Here is a 15,567-nt window from a genome sequence, read left to right on the forward strand (position 1 = left end):
TAGACTGTATGCTGCCTTCCTCCTGCACAAGTGTCAAGCCTGAGCTTCTCAGACCAAGGTTATACGTGAGTGGTGGGTGGACTTGGGCCCCAGCCATTCCTGTGCCAATCCCTGCTTTACTTTCTGTCATCTGGTACAATCAGGAACAAAGCAACCCTAGGCATCCCTGGTCACTGACCTCAGGTGGAAACAGCTTAGGCCTTAACCACCCCCTGGGAGCAAGGTGTGCAGGGACAACTACTTCCAAAAGGACCAGTCCTGCTCTGGTCCCTCCTGGTGGATTAGCTACCTGGCATGTCCACTAGAGTATTGGCTCTCAAACTCTACTGCACATAGAATGAACTAGGGTGCTTAAAAAAAAAGTCCGGATCCTGGGCCACACGCCAGATCAGTTACATTCGAATCTCTGTGGTTGAGACTCAGGCATCAGCATTTAAAAAATTCTCAAAGTGATTCCAATGTGCAGCCAAGTTTTAGAACAGTTCTCTGGAGTCTAGGTCAGAGGTTCTCGAAGTGAGGTTCCTGACCAGCAGCTTCGGTTTGACCTGGGGAACTTGTTGGAAACGCAAATGATCCGACCCTACCCCAGACCTACAGAATCAGAAGCTCTGAAGGTGGGACCCAGCAATTTGTTTTAACAAGCCTGGAGTGATTCTCATGCTCCCTTGCTCAGGTTTGAAAACCATCACTTTATTCAATGCTTCTCAAACTTTCCGGTGCAAACAAATCACCTGGGGATCTTTTGGAACTGCAGAGCCTGATTCAGCAGGTCTGGGGTGGGGTGGAGCCTGCAGTTCTAGCAAGATCCCAGGTGATGCCAATACTGCTGGTCCTAGAACCACATTTTGGGTAAGAAGGGGCTACAGAGCATCTATATGCAGCCAACAGCGTTTCATCCTCACCCAGAATGGAAAACTGATGACACCTGTTTCTGCCAGAACACCGCCCCCCACCCCGGCCATTCACTGCTCCAAAACTAAATCAGGGTTATTGCACCATCCCCCAGCATCTGACTGACTCCTAGAGAGTAATCTTACATGGCAAGTCAACTCACCTGGTGATTGTTGGGGCACATTCCCAGCTAATTTGTCTCAGAAGGAGCACCAGAAAGTCAAATAGCTCCAGACTATACAAGGAACCTTCCTGAAGTGTGGTTGGCTTCTCCTTCCTGTAGGATCTCTAAACTGCCTCCTCCCCATGAGAGGCCAGAGCGACTACAGTTCTTCCACTACTGGCCAGTGTTGAGGGGAGAGGCTATCACTAACATGTAGGGATGTTATAACCAACAGCCAATGAAACCTCCACCAACTGCAGAGGTAAGGACACTTCTCCTGAGTATGTGGGCTGCATTCTTTTTGGCAGGCACTATGAAGAATGTGACTGATTGTATATCCCTTTTTGCATTGGTGACTAGGAAGCTCAGGGCTCCCCTCTGCATGCCCATAGGACCTCCCATGGTGTACTTGGGGTTGTGACCTCACCTGGCTCTCCCTTATCTTTACAGTTGCCAATTTTCCTTTTGTTACTTTCTTTCCCATTCATTTTTTGTAAAATGTCATCTCTCAGTAATGGTTTTGCATGAGTTACCTAACTGCTCTGTCCTTCAGTGTCTGCGTCTGTAAAATGGCGATAATAACAGGGCCAACCTCACTGTGAGGGTTACATGAGTTAATAAAGGCCTGGCACACAGCACTCAACAAATTATTTTTATTATTGTTTATGTGAGCCCTCGTAAGTCCTCTGAAGAATACACAAATATCCCATCATTATCACCATGGTGGCCCTCCAGGGTGCTCCCTCTCCAGACCTGAGCCCACCCCAATGAGGTCTCAGGCCTGGCCAGCCTCCCCACTCCCCTCACTGGACAGGAGCCTCCTGAGTGTGCCATGACAGTACCGCTCCTGCTCTGTCCACTGCGTGTGGCCCACCCACCTTGGCTGTCCAGGCCGATGTCCATGACGCCGTGCTTGACCTTCATGTGCCGGCTCAGGTTGCCCTTGAGGTTAAACTTGCTGGAGCAGTAGGGGCACTTGAAGGGCTTGCTGCCCGCGTGCAGGTGCATGTGGCCCAGCAGGTTGTACATGCGGTTGAAGGACTTCCCACACACCTGGAACACACCCCCCACCCGGCCTCATCAGCCTGGGAACCCGCGCTCTCCGGACCCCCAGCCACTCCTACCTCCACGGCTGGGCCGGAATCCCATCGGCTGTGGACAGCACTCGCTTCGTCCTTTCCTATGTGACCTCAGAGGCCGAGGACTGAGCCACTCCCTGCTGGTCACCGTTCCTGTGTGTCTGCCCCACAGTCCCTGAGCTGAAGCTGTCAGAAACCCAGGGCTCGGATCTCCGGGTGCACTGAGTCTCGGGCCGGGGCTCTTTCCCTGCGGCTGTACCGTGATCTTCACCCCCTCCTCCAATTCTCAAAAAACAACCTCAGTAGCTTGTAGGACCTGAACCCTCACCGCCCACCCCAACCCCCAGAGCCCAGGCAGTTTCACCCAACCATGGCTCCCTTGCCCACACCGGGTCCCGGCTGCTGCCGTCATGCTGAGGCTGCTCGTGGGGAAGTCCCACCTCGGGGCCCGAAGGCCTGGTACCTTGCATTTGAATGGCTTCACGGGCGAGTGTACAATCATGTGGGTCTTGAGGGTCTGCTTCTGCACAAAGGTCTTGAAGCAGATGTGGCACTGGTAGGGCCGAACGCTGGTATGGATCAGCATGTGCCGCTTCATGTTTGCCTGCAGGGTGAACTCCCGGCCACACACCTCGCACTTGAACTCCTTCACACCCTGTGGGGGGTGGGAGCGATGGTCAGGGTCACACAATGGACACAGGCTCTGGAAGTGCGTGCGTGCGTGCGTGTGTGTGTGTGTGTGTGTGTGTGTGTGTGCGTACCACAGGGTCATAGTTTCTGGGAAATGACTTCCTGGGGATGTTCCAAACAGGGGCCACCTGTTTGAAATGCCCGGGAGGATGTTGGGGAAGAACCATTTACTCTGGAAAGCATTCCAGTGATAGGGAGAGATTGGCTGAGTCTTATTGTTCTGACCCATACACCTGCTGTCTCCTGCCCAAGAGGGCAGGTGGATTTGGAGGTCTGTACCAGGGCACTGAGGCAAGCGTGTTCGTTTGCATGTTAATTCATTCATTCATTCATTCATCAACCATTTACCAGGCACCTGCTATAAGTCAGCATCACATCAGGCACCAGGGGCCTGTGGCCAAGAAGACACAGCCTTAGCCTGGGGGCCTGGATGGCTTCCTGAGATCCAGATTTATGTATATATTTTTCACCTCAGTGCTGTCTCTCAGTGGTCTTTTTGGTTCACAGACCCCTTTGAGAGTATGATTAAAGGTATGAGCACCCCAGGAAAAATGACAAAACACTCAGGTCTGTGTAGAATTTAAAGAGTTCTCAAACCTCGGAGCCCGTCCACAACCCCTGAGAGTGTATTCTAAGCTTCTCTTGTGATAAGAACAACCTGTAGCTCTTGTGGAACATAAAGCCTCTCAGGCCCCTCCCTGGAGATTCAAATTCCCACGAATTTTTTTTTTTTTTTTTGCGGTACGCGGGCCCCTCACTGTTGGGGCCCCTCCCGCTGCAGAGCACAGGCTCCTGACGCGCAGGCTCAGCGGCCATGGCTCACGGGTCCAGCTGCCCCGCAGCATGTGGGATCTTCCCGGACCGGGGCACGAACCCGTGTCCCCTGCATCGGCAGGCGGACTCTCAACCACTGCGCCACCAGGGGAGCCCCCCACGAACGTTTAATCCCAACAGGTTCAGCAGGTGATTCTTATCACTGATGGACTTTGGGACACAGCCCCAGGAGACAAAGATTCCAAGGGAAAACCCTCTGGTTTGGATGGTCAACATGTTTTCCATGGTCTGGAGGTGACCCCCAGAGCAGGACAGGGTGCTGTGTGCACAGGAAGCACAATGTATTGTCTGGGGAGGAAAGTGAGGACAAAAGTTCCTAGAACCCCAGTAATTTAGTAGAACTCCAGTGGCACAGACACATTTCTGCGGTCACAGCTGCTGTCCCAACTGCTTGTTTGGTACAAAGTTTCATGTTATAATTTAACAGTTCCCGTGTCTATTTCTCTCAGCAGACAGGCTGTGTCTCCTGTCTTGTATGCTTGCTTGACAGAGTGAAGATGATGTGTATGACCACGAGGGGGCCCTGCCCTTTGGGATGGTGTGCGCATGTGTAAACTGAGGCTGATAATGGGAATGTTTTCAATTTTATCAGCCTTTGATTTTTGCTTTCGCCTTTTCTTCACAGTATTATTTCTCTTTTAACACTTTGTGGACTTGTGGGGATTTTTAAGTCTCCTAGTAGAGGAGAAAGATGGCAAATATATAGCACGTGTACTTATCACTTTGCACTCTCCCCACCCTCACCCCCCTGCAACCCCCAACTCCCCGCAGGCAGAAAGAATCAATCATCTGGTTTTACAGCTGAGCCCAGATTCAGCTTCAGAATCCTTCTTAGCATTACACTCTAGGTAGCTACACCAATTGAATGAGGAGCACCTGCACTGAAACCTAAGAATCACCTCTGCTCCAGCAGAAAGAGTTCCCAGGGCTGGGAAAGGCTGGATTCTCAGCCTGGCAGGCTGTTTCTTCCCTACTCACTGTAGTGTCCACTGTGAGAGATAAGGACATGAGTTCGGCCAGTAGTGTCTCTAAGGCCACAATTACGGAGAGTGGCAGCTCTAGGCATGTTCAGCTTCAAAGAGTGAAGTTGGTTGGATTTGGGGTGGAAACCATGGGTCAGGACAAGTGCCAGAGTGGGACTGTGGGACCTGAGAGGCCTCATTCCCCGTCTGGACGTAAGAGCCTCTCAAAGGAGGTGACGTTGGCTGAAAGGCAGGGTGGCCAGTGGCCTGAAGGAAGAGGAAGGTAGGGGAGAACTGGTCAAGTTTATGTCTAGGGACACAGTGGAAAAGGACAGTGTTGTTCCACCTTCTGTCCCCACAAGCCACTTTGCTTCGTTTTGTCATATTCTAGAACCAATTGTACTTTTCCATAGCAAATATTTTTCCTTATATCTATTCCCTTTTAAAATGAAATATATTTAGCATTTTCCTAAAGGGAAGGCACACAGCTTTTGATAGACTCGTGTAATTACAAGGAGCAAAGGAAGCCCTCTGAGCTTCTGACCATCTATCTCATCCACCTCCCCGTGGCACCCTGGCCTCTCTCCGGCCCCGGTCCTCCCAGCCATGAGATAGAGAATCAGCGATTCTCCAACTGTGCTCCTTGGGTCCTGCAGGGATATCCTCAAACATTTCAATTAAAAAGTTTTAAAACGAGTCAAGTTTTACTATTTAAAAAACTAATTTCAATTACATTCTTTTCTAACACTCATCAAAAATATATAACTATAAAAATGAGAGATGTCCACCACCTAAAAGATCTCAGGCAGCGCTTCGGGAAGCACTGGATGAAAGCATGGCAAGAGGAGAGGGCAGAGCCTCAGGCCTGGGGCCAAGCCCCCGGGGGGAGGCGGGGGGAGACCCCAGGGGCCGGGGCCTTGCTGGGGGAGGCCTGTGGCGTCCTTACCTTGTGGGTGAGCGAGTGTTGCTTGAGGTGGTGGATCTGGCTGAACTCCATGCCGCACTCGGTGCACACGAAGGGCCGCACGTTCTGGTGCTTGAGCATGTGGTTCTGCAGCTGGCTGCGGTAGTGGAAGGACTTGTCACACTCGAGGCACTGGTAGAGGGTGGGGCCCTGATGCGAGGCCAGGTGGCGCTTGAGCTGGGTCAGGGTGGAGAAGTCCAGGCCGCACTCGACGCAGACGTGGCAGCGGCCGCTCTCGTGCTTCACCTCGTGGGCCTTGAGCTCGCTGGGGTAGGCGAAGCCGCGGCCGCAGAAGTGGCAGCTATAGGGCTTGACCTCCGAGTGCAGCAGCATGTGGCGCTTGAGGTGGCTGGTCTGCGTGAAGGCCTTCTGGCACACCTGGCACTTGTGCGGCCGGGTGCCCTGGTGCGTCAGCAGGTGTGTCTGCAAGTGGCTGGGCTGCTTGAAGAGCTTGCTGCAGTGCGGGCACGAGTGTGGCTTGATGCCGTTGTGGCCCAGGATGTGCGTCACCAGGTTGTACTTGGATGTGTAGGACTTCTCGCACATGCGGCACTGCCAGCGCTTCTGACGGTCGCCCGCCTCCACCAGGTACGAGTCGTCGATCTGCACGTTGATGTCCAGCCGGTCCAGCTGGGCCTTCTTGTGGCGTTCCACCGTCGAGCCGGCTGCGTCGGCCTCAAACTCGCCTGCCTCCTGCCACACGAAGCCCTGTTCCGGCTTCACGGGCTCCGGGGACTCCATGGTGGGGGCCTCAGGGTCGCTCAGGGGGGCCAGGTGCGGCGGCTCGAAGCCACACTCCGTGGGCAGGGCCTCCGGCCCGGGCAGCGCCATGCTGGGCTCGGGGAAGCCGTCCCGGGCCGGGTCGGGGAAGTGGGGGTCGAAGGGGACTACGTCCAGCTCTGGCCGCGGGGCTCGGGGCAGGTGCCGCAGTGTCCGGGGCTTGCGGCTGAAGACGCTGAGGTCGATCATCTTGACGGCGCTGCTCTGCACCAGGGCCTCGCAGCCGCCACTGGCCACCTCGGTGGGGGCCTCTGCTGGGCCCGCATCCTTGTTGTCGCCGGGCACGGACACCTCGTAGACCTCCTGATCCTCTTCCTCCTCCACCTTCTCAAACTTGACCTTGGGCACCAGCCGCACGGGCGGCCGCGTCTTCCGCCGGGTGTGCTTCTCGAAGGCTGCCTCTACCTCCAGCACCTCCTCCTCTGCCGGCTCCTCCAGGGCCCGCCCGTTGCAGGCCAGCTGGTAGACATCGGGGCCCGGGGCCCGGGGCTCCCCCATGGCCGCTCCGGACAGCTCCGGCCCCAGGTCCGGGTAGAAGGCTTCGGCGCTTATGGTGGCTCCAAAGAGCTCATTTTCTGAGACCAGGCCCAGCACGGCGGCCTGAGCCAAGGACAGCACCACCACGGCATCCGTCTGTGTCCCTGAGTCCATGAAGCCCTCCATCCCGTGGCGGCTGGCTAGGAGGGCATCGCTGCAGGAGGAGAAGGGAACATTAGCACTGCCGCTCAATGTTGCGCAGACAGACAACGGACAGACACACTCAGCAAGGGCTCAGCCAGTTTTGGGCGTATCTGTCCCTGACGCCTTTCTATTCCTGCCTTGGGAACAGGGCACACTTGTAATTACGGGGAGCAGTGATAACCCTCTGTGTATCTGATCATCTCCATGTCCTCCATCTCCCGGTGGGATCCTGGGTAAGCCCTGCCCCCTTGCTGACCTCAGTCTTCCCATCTGTGAAACAGGGTGGTTGGATTTCCCAGTGGTTCTCAAACTATGTTCTGCATGTCTTTCAGGAGTTCAAAAAAAAAAAAAAATCAGATCCAAAATTGCAAAAAATAAAGATTCTGCTATTTTAAAAACCCATCTACTCAAATGTAATATATACCTCACTCTTACACATTCAGTAGGCCCACTGGCTTTGTTGCCAAGGTATAATTAATTTTGCACAGACTTTGAGACTGTACAGTGAGGTGTTAAACAACTGTCACCATTTGTAGCGGCTTGGCCATGTGAATGTGGTCTTTTGGTTTTTTAAAAAATATATTGGGCAAAAACAAGGCAACACACAAAAATCAATTAGGTGCCGAGGCCAATCTCAGACAGCAGCTACCTCCTGTCCGCCCTGATGCTAAATGACTGTGCCCATCACAACAGGTCACTGTTCTTGATTAGCTAAATGTTAGACATTTAAATACCTAAATTTATACCAAGTAAAATATAGCTTGTGGGGACTTCCCTGGTGGCGCAGTGGTTAAGAATCCGCCTACCAATGCAGGGAATACGGGTTTGAGCCCTGGTCCGGGAAGATCCCACATGCCATGGAGCAACTAAACCTGTGCGCCACAACTACTGAGCCTGTGCTCTAGAGCCCGCGCGCCACAACTACTGAAGCCCGCGCACCTGGAGCCCGTGCTCCGCAACAAGAAAAACCACCACAATGAGAAGCCCGCGCACCACAACGAAGAGTAGCCCCCGCTCACCGCAACTAGAGAAAGCCTGCGCGCAGCAACGAAGACCCAACGCAGCCAAAAAAAAAAAAGATATTAGTGGGCTAAAAAAAAAACATGTATAGCTTGTGTCTGATTTGTACACTGGAATTCCATGTGAGATCTGATTTGAAAGAAGGGCTCCATGATGGCTACCAAGTTTGAGAAAACTGGCTGAAATGAATGCTGAAACTGGCTCCCAGGTTCACAGCTATGCTCTCTGATCCAACAGGTGTTTCTAAAAAAGCCAATGAGTCCACCTATCAGGGTCCAACCCCCGGTGCATCAGCTTCCTGCCTTCCTAGAGGCTCCAGGAGCACCAGTGCCCTCTGTGAAGCCCGGCCTTTGCACAGGGATTCTCCCACCCGGGTGCCCTTTCCCCAACCCCGGTGAGCTGCCGGCTCCGCTCACCCGCGCCCCAGGCTTCCCTCAAATTCCCCCTGTTCCTGGGGCTTCCCAGCCCTCCCCACCAGCCTGGATGTGGAAAGGCCTCCTCCCTGGCCTGGGATACTCATCAGATTGTACCCCGCCTCCGGCTCAGTGCCCGGCACAGCACATCAGAGGCACCCCATAAGGAAGGGGAAAGGAAGACAGGACAGGGGTGGCTCCTGCCTGCCTTGCCGGCTCTTCTCCCAGGGCCAGGGTCAGGTGCATGGCCGGCAGCGGCCCTTCCTCAGGAAACCAGCTCCCGGCCTGGTGTCTCCCTCCCCCCACAGGCCAGAGGAGCTTCCCCTTCCTGAAGCGGCTAAAAATAAAATACCCCAGGGAGGAATTTAGCCTCCTTGAAACAGACACTAAAGATTAAACTATTAAGCTTAAACCAGGGCTCTTGTGGAAGGGGTCAGATGGAAGGAAACCTCTGGGTCCACCTGGAACAGGCTGGGGGGCTAGCCCACCTCCCACCTCCCTGCTGGAAAGAGCACCCACTTGAGCTTGGCCTCAAGTCCCAGCTCTGTCGCGTACAAGTGACTAAGCAAAGTCACTTCAAAGTCACTTCTGCGTCTCAGTTTCCCCGTCCAAAAATGGGGATGGAAACACCTACCCATGGGAGGGTTGTGAGAGCCCAGAGGTCAGAACGTAGATGAAGGGGGTTAGTTAATTATAAAGCCCTCACAAAATGTAAAGAGTCACTATTATTTATCTGCCCAGATCTCTGGAAGCAGCCTTTTCTGATGAAAACCACAGAGCTAAGAGACTTCTCCATTCTGGGACCCGAAATTCGAGCAAAGGTTTGGGTGATTCTGCGACAGCCTCTAGAGACTAAGAACTCATTCATTGATTAGTGCAGCAAATATTTGCTAAATCCCTGCTATGGGTCAGGCCCTGTGCTTGGAGATGTAAGCGAGATGAGGACACCCCTGTGGTGTCCAGAGATGACCGCTGTGCCCACCGCAGACCCTGTGGGGGAGCATCACTGCCTTGGATGGCAGTGGCCCATCTGACACAGCGCCCAGCAGCACCCAGCAGCAGCCCTCGTGTCTGCTGGGGGTTTGAGAAAACAGGCGGCTCAGCACTTTGTCTAGACTTCCTCAAAGGCAGGGCCAGCAGAGGGGAGGGACTGACCCTCAACAGCGGAGCCTGTGCTAGGACTTGGCCCTGGATTCTAAGTTCGAATCTGGACAATATCCTTTTCTAGCTTAGGTATATCCTGTCACATCCTGAGCCTCAGTTTCCTCATCTCTGCGGAGGGGGATATGGTGCCTGAGTCCTGGGGTGCTGAGGAGATGAGATGAGGATGCCAGTGGAAATGTTAGTTCCCTCACCTGTGCTTTTCTTCTGGCCCCAGTCCCTGGCACCACCCCTCTTCTGGCAGCTGAAGGGAACGGGAGCAAAGAAACCCATAACATCACTCTACTGGCAGATGAGTCGGCGAAAAAGTCAGCCAGTGTCAGCCTGTGGGAGCTGGAGCACAGGTCTGCTGTGGTCCCCTACACGGAGGGTGATCAGGTAACATTCCATCCCTGTTAGGAGGGGCCTTCTAAGAGTGAAAGGGGCCGCTGCTAAGGCTCACACCAGGATCCCAGGTGCAAGCCGAACCTGCCCTTGGCCACCACGTGTCCCCCTTCTGCAGGGACAGGTGGCAGGTTTCACTTTGGGGCTGAGGACTGGAGCCTGTGCCTGGGTGTAAACGGGGACCTGCCCACAGTCCTTGCTCTCAAGGGGTTCGAGCCCACGTGTGGGGACGCAGAGGTGCCAACAACTAACCACAAAGGTGGTGACAGTGCTCACCAGGTCCCAGGAAAGCCATTTCATCCTAAGAACAACCCCATGGGGGCGGCGTGGGGGTGGAGGTAGTCAGCACCACACTCCACAGCCCAGGAATCTGGGGCATAAGTATCAACAGCAAGCTCAAGAGTGCCCTGGCAGTGAGGGCAGAGCTGGGTCAGCACGCGGGCCCCGCCGCCCAGCCCCATCCAGGCTCCGCTGCATCGTCTGTGCAACCTGGGAGGTCACGTCATGGCTCTGAGCCCAGCCTCCTCAGCAACCGGGTGCTGCCCTGCCCCCCTCAGGCTCCCAGGAGCCAGCAGCAAAGCACGGGCAGGCCCTGGGCAAACCGCAGCGTGAAGCCTCAGACCTGTCCCTGCCTGGCTGGTCCAAGGCTCCGGCCGGACTGGGGAACTGGGGTCCCCCTCGAGGGCAGCCACAGCCTTTCCTTGGGTCTCCACTCAGAAAGCACTTTTTCCTGGGAGCCTCCATCAACCCATCTGCCCATCTGGCCCGGCAGGCCCCTGCTTTCTTTTACTGGATGGATACTTGCCTGACCAGACACATATCACCCTGTAAATACATGTTTAAGGGGCTTATGGGGCTCAGTGTTCACTGGGGCAGCCAGGCAGGCTGTGTGTGTGTGTGCTCATGTGTGTAGGAGGGGCTCTGTTTGTTGCGACAGAAGGAAGAACGAAAACAGAGGGAATCTAATTCACCTGCGTTTTGCATATGTGTCAGTCCGCCTATCACACACAGGGCCGGGGAGTGGGAAACTGGTGGCTCTGCAACCCTGGTGCCATTATTCCCCCTCCTCCTGGGCCATCTTTTTGGTCCCCCCGTTCTCAGAGGCCACAACTCTCCAGTTTTATGTCCTGGCACAGGCTGCCCAGGGCAGGACGAGAGCCCGCCAGGTGTGCCCCACCTGTGTGCCAGGGTGGGCCCCACACCTCAAGGATGCTTTTGTCATCTGCCTGGGCCCCCCGTGGCACCTCCTTTCTCAGGGCAAGGCCTCTCTCCCACCTCTTGTGCCGCGGGTTCAGAACAAAAGCTCTCTACGATGTCCAAGAGAAAGGGGAGCTCAGACCACCCCGGGCTCTGCACAGCCTGGACTATGAGATGAGGGGCCATCAGAGCTGATGCAGCTCGGCCTCCTACCAGGACACCCTCAGTCCCCAGGGTGGAGAGAAAGGAAATGGCAAAGGCAGCGAAATAGAGGAAATGGAATCACTGCCTGATTGTAGTTTAAAGACTTGCACTGGGAATAGGGGGAAGGGAGGCCATAGCAGAAAGAGAGAGAGACAGAGAGAGAGAAGGAGAGAGAAGGGCTGTGGAGGCCAAGAAACCAAAGGTGGGGGGAGCGGAAGGAGTAGAGTGGAGAGAGAGGAGGGGACTGTGTCGGTGACACCAGAAGCCCAGGGCCGCCCTACTTCCCAGGGCTTAGCATCACCCCCTCCCAGGCCTGAGCGCCAGGCCAGCCCTGGGGAGTAACCCAAGGCTCATTCCCTGAGGCCCAGCAGGAGGTCCCCCCAACCCAGGCAGGGACCCAGGTCCTCCAGACCTCTCACTGTTGCTTCATCTATTGCTGTACTATGGTTCCTGTAAACACTGACACAAGCTTGTCAAATGAATTAACGAGTGACTTGCTGTGTGACCCTGGACAAGTCACCTGACCCTTCAGGGTCTCGGTTTCTTCATCTGTAAGATGGGCACAAGAGGCTTCTTGGAACCTTGAGGGCAGGTTAATCCATTGGCTTACCTGCCTGTCTTCCAGGGTTCCCTCCCTAAGATGAGACCTTTTTCTCATCCACACTGCTTTAAAAGATCCTTTCGGGCCTCCCTGGTGGCGCAGTGGTTGAGAGTCCGCCTGCCGATGCAGGGGATACGGGTTCGTGCCCCGGTCTGGGAGGATCCCATATGCCGCGGAGCGGCTGGGCCCGTGAGCCATGGCCGCTGGGCCTGCGCATCCGGAGCCTGTGCTCCGCAACGGGAGAGGCCACAACAGTGAGAGGCCCGCATACCGCAAAAAGAAAAAAAAAAAAAAAAAAATAAATAAATAAATAAATAAATAAATAAATAAAAGATCCTTTCCACTCACCGAGAACCCCCCTTCAAGCACCAGGGGAGGGTCGGGAGCTCAGAGGAGCTCTGGAACACAGAGAGTGGGGCGGAGCACTTGAGGCCTGGCTGGCCTGGGGCTGGCAGGACAGGAGCCATTTGGAAGGAAGAACCAGTAGGACCTGGTGACCAGCTGGCTCTTCTTTGCCCCATGCTCACCACCAGGACATCTCAAACTTAAGACATAGGAATGCTCTGGGGCTTCTGTGAGCCCAGACTTGGGATGTCACCAAGCACCCTGATGACTATTTTTGAGGGCCTAGCAAGTGCCAGGGCCTGCTCCCTGACACAGGCCCCACAGTGCCCCGGGCTTCTGCTGGGGGGAAAGGTTCGCCCCTTGGCTTTGAATCACCAGGCAACTCTGAGGCTGTGGTCTCCAGTCCTGCCACTGAATCACTGACTCAACACACCTGCCAGGTGCTGGGTGCCATTCTTGGTTGTGGGGATACAGTAGGAAGCACGATAAGCTCCCATCCTCAGGGAGCTGCTCTGAGCGAGCTCAGTCTAAAACCTGAAGCGCCAGGATCTTTGGGAGGTAGAAAGTGCAGCGCCAGGGTCGGGTGGGGACAGGGCCCAGTGGAGCAGCCCCTGGGTCCTGAAAAACTGAACCCGGAATGGGGCAGAACAGGTAGCTGGGCCCGGGGAGGGGAGAAGGAGGTCCAGGTATGCACACAGCTGTAAAAAAATACACAAAACGAAACAAAACAAAAAACCCCCAAAAAACAAACAAAAAAACCACTCACGGGACTTCAACTTATAGCAAAACCACCCTCTTTGTTTCCTCTCATGTCCCCCTGATGGTAGACTTAAGGGTAAACTCTGCTCACATCCCATGAAAGGAAGAGGAAGCGAAAGCAAAAGCTGGAGGTTTGTGCAAACCTCAGAGCTCCTCGCACAGCCTCACTTCTGTCCAGCCCACGAGGCCGCACTCCACTCAGCAGCTCCGGGCCTAGGGCTGACAAGGCAGCTGGGCTGGGGGTGGGGTGGCCAAGGGGGAAGTGTATGAGTCTCCTCCTTATAGGGGCCTCTCTCTGCCTCAGCTTCCCCTTTTCTCTGTGGACAGATTTGCTAAGCCCTGCCTCCAGAGGCCAGAGTGGCTGGGCCACCAACCCACAAACCACAGGAGGACCTGACGTTCACCATGTATGTCTACTTCCTTTTCCAGATAAGGAAACAGAGGCTAAGGGAGGGGAAGGGACTGGTCCAAGGTCGTACAGTGAAATGCTCGTGAAGCAGGTCTCTGGCCCGGAAGCCCACCCTCAGCCACATGGCCTATAGGATGAAGTTCCCGTGCCTTAGCTGACTGCCCAAGGCTGTCCCCAGCCAAGCTCTACCTGACCCTCCTTTAAGCCTTCCTGTCCCTCTGCATCACACACACACACACAAACACAGACATACATGGAGCTGTTTCCTACCTCAGGGCCTTTGCACAGCCTGACTCCCCTGCCAGGACTTGCCCTTCCCTTGCACTGGGTGAATATCCCTTCATCTTTTTGGAGTCAGTGCAGGCACTGCCTCCCGGGAGATATTCCTTAGCCAGGGGCAGGGCGAGGGCCTCTTCCACAGCCTGAGAACATCAGGTTAATTTTACATGTGGCTAGGCTGGGTGCCCAGTTGTTTGGCCAAACGCTAATCTCTTGATAGATGTTGCTGTGAGCCACACAGCAGCACATCTACAATCTGTTGACTTTAGCAGATTACCCTCCTTAATGTGGGCAGGTCTTATCTAATCAGTTGAAATTTTCAGAGAAAAACGGAAGTTTCCCAGAGAAGAAGGAATTCTGCTTTGAGACTGTTATCACAGAAATCCTGCCTGGGTCTCCAGCCTGCCAGCCTGCCCTGCAGATTTTGGACTTGCCAGCCTCCACAATCGTGTGAGCCAATTCCTTAAAATAAATCTCTCTGTGTGTGTATATATCCTGCTGGTTCTGTTTCTCTAGAGAACGCTGATAAAATCATGTTGATTCATAGTTGTATCTGTTTATGGGCCATCTCCCCCACCAGACATCCACCCCAGAGGATGGTGACTGCAGGGAGGTGGGCAGAGAGGGCCCAGCAGGGGAGTGTCCAAAGAGAAAGATGCCAGGGCAGGGAAAGGGGAAGGGAGGAAGCCTAGTCGTCGAGGACCCAGAACGAGTGAATGAATGAATGAATGAGACTGAGGGGAAATCCCTGCCTCCTTGTGGTGCTGAGCTCTTCCCCACACCCTGACCCATCTCACCTCCAGGACAGTCCCGCCTCCTCCCTGGGGTGGCCTCCAGGCTGCACAGAGAAGGCCCAGGAGCACTGAGGTCCCTCCAGCCCTATGACGGCGAGGACTGTTCTGAAAGCGCTTCCCCTCCTGCTCTCTCAGGCCCCGGGCACCGAGACCCATCCTGGGAGCCACACCTCTGTCTCTACAAGCTGAGGTGAGCTGGGCTGAGGCAGTCCTGGCTGCCACAGAGTGGCCACTGTGTGAGGGCCCCTCCTCCAGGGAGGTCACAGGGACCCCTAAACCCTAGGAAAGGAGGGATGGAGTCCCCATGGCGAGAGGCACAATCTTGGGCCCACTGTATTCATGAGACCTCTCAATTCAAACTCCTCCAAGGGCAGAGACACTGGCTCCACAGGGTCCGACTGGCATTGTTTGATGAGAGCACCAGTGCCCGGGCCTCACCCCAGGCCAGTTAAACCAGAATCTCTGGGTCTGGAGCCTGGACATCGTATTTCCCCCAAACTCCCCAATTTATTCTGATTCTCGAAATTAATTGGTAAGAGCTGACAAGCACTCTCACGTGACCTAGCCTTGAAGGAGAAGGAAGAGTGCCCTCCCCCTGAAGTTGTGACACCTACACCTGAAGGGCCCTCTCCTCCCTCTCCCCGTAGGGGTCCCAGGCCCAGCCCAGGGCCCCCATGCAGCAGACCCACTCCCACCCCCTACACACACCCCCACCAACCACAAGCGGTTCATACAGGAGCTGAGACCAACAGCCAGACCGCTGGCCTGCTGCTCCTCCTCACGCCCCAGACGGATGTAGGCCAAGCAGGTTCCTCTCTTGGAAATGCGGCTACGCACCAAGCCTTACACTCTCAACCAAAGACTACGTGAAGGCATGCCGTGAGGTGGAGTCGGGACCAGGGGGCAGAGACCTTAAGCAAGCCGGGCCGAGGAGGAGGGAGTAAGTGCATCCAGAGA

At 55.0% G+C, this 15,567-nt stretch overlaps 1 protein-coding gene across 1 annotated transcript in view; it reads right to left on the reverse strand.

Moving 5' to 3' along the window:
- ZNF710 (zinc finger protein 710) overlaps positions 1 to 15,567 on the reverse strand; it is a 67,258-nt gene that overhangs the window by 5,736 nt on the left and 45,955 nt on the right. The window contains exons 2-4 of the mRNA XM_082619318.1: positions 5,566 to 7,054; positions 2,597 to 2,788; positions 1,933 to 2,107 (exon numbers count right to left, since the gene is read on the reverse strand). Of these exons, the coding sequence (XP_082475444.1) occupies positions 1,933 to 2,107; positions 2,597 to 2,788; positions 5,566 to 7,026 (1,828 nt within the window). The 5' untranslated portion in view covers positions 7,027 to 7,054. The remainder of the gene's footprint in view (positions 1 to 1,932; positions 2,108 to 2,596; positions 2,789 to 5,565; positions 7,055 to 15,567) is intronic.

This window comes from Mesoplodon mirus (assembly GCF_964341445.2).
Source record: "Mesoplodon mirus genome assembly, chromosome: 4".
Taxonomy (NCBI): Eukaryota; Metazoa; Chordata; class Mammalia; order Artiodactyla; family Ziphiidae; genus Mesoplodon; species Mesoplodon mirus.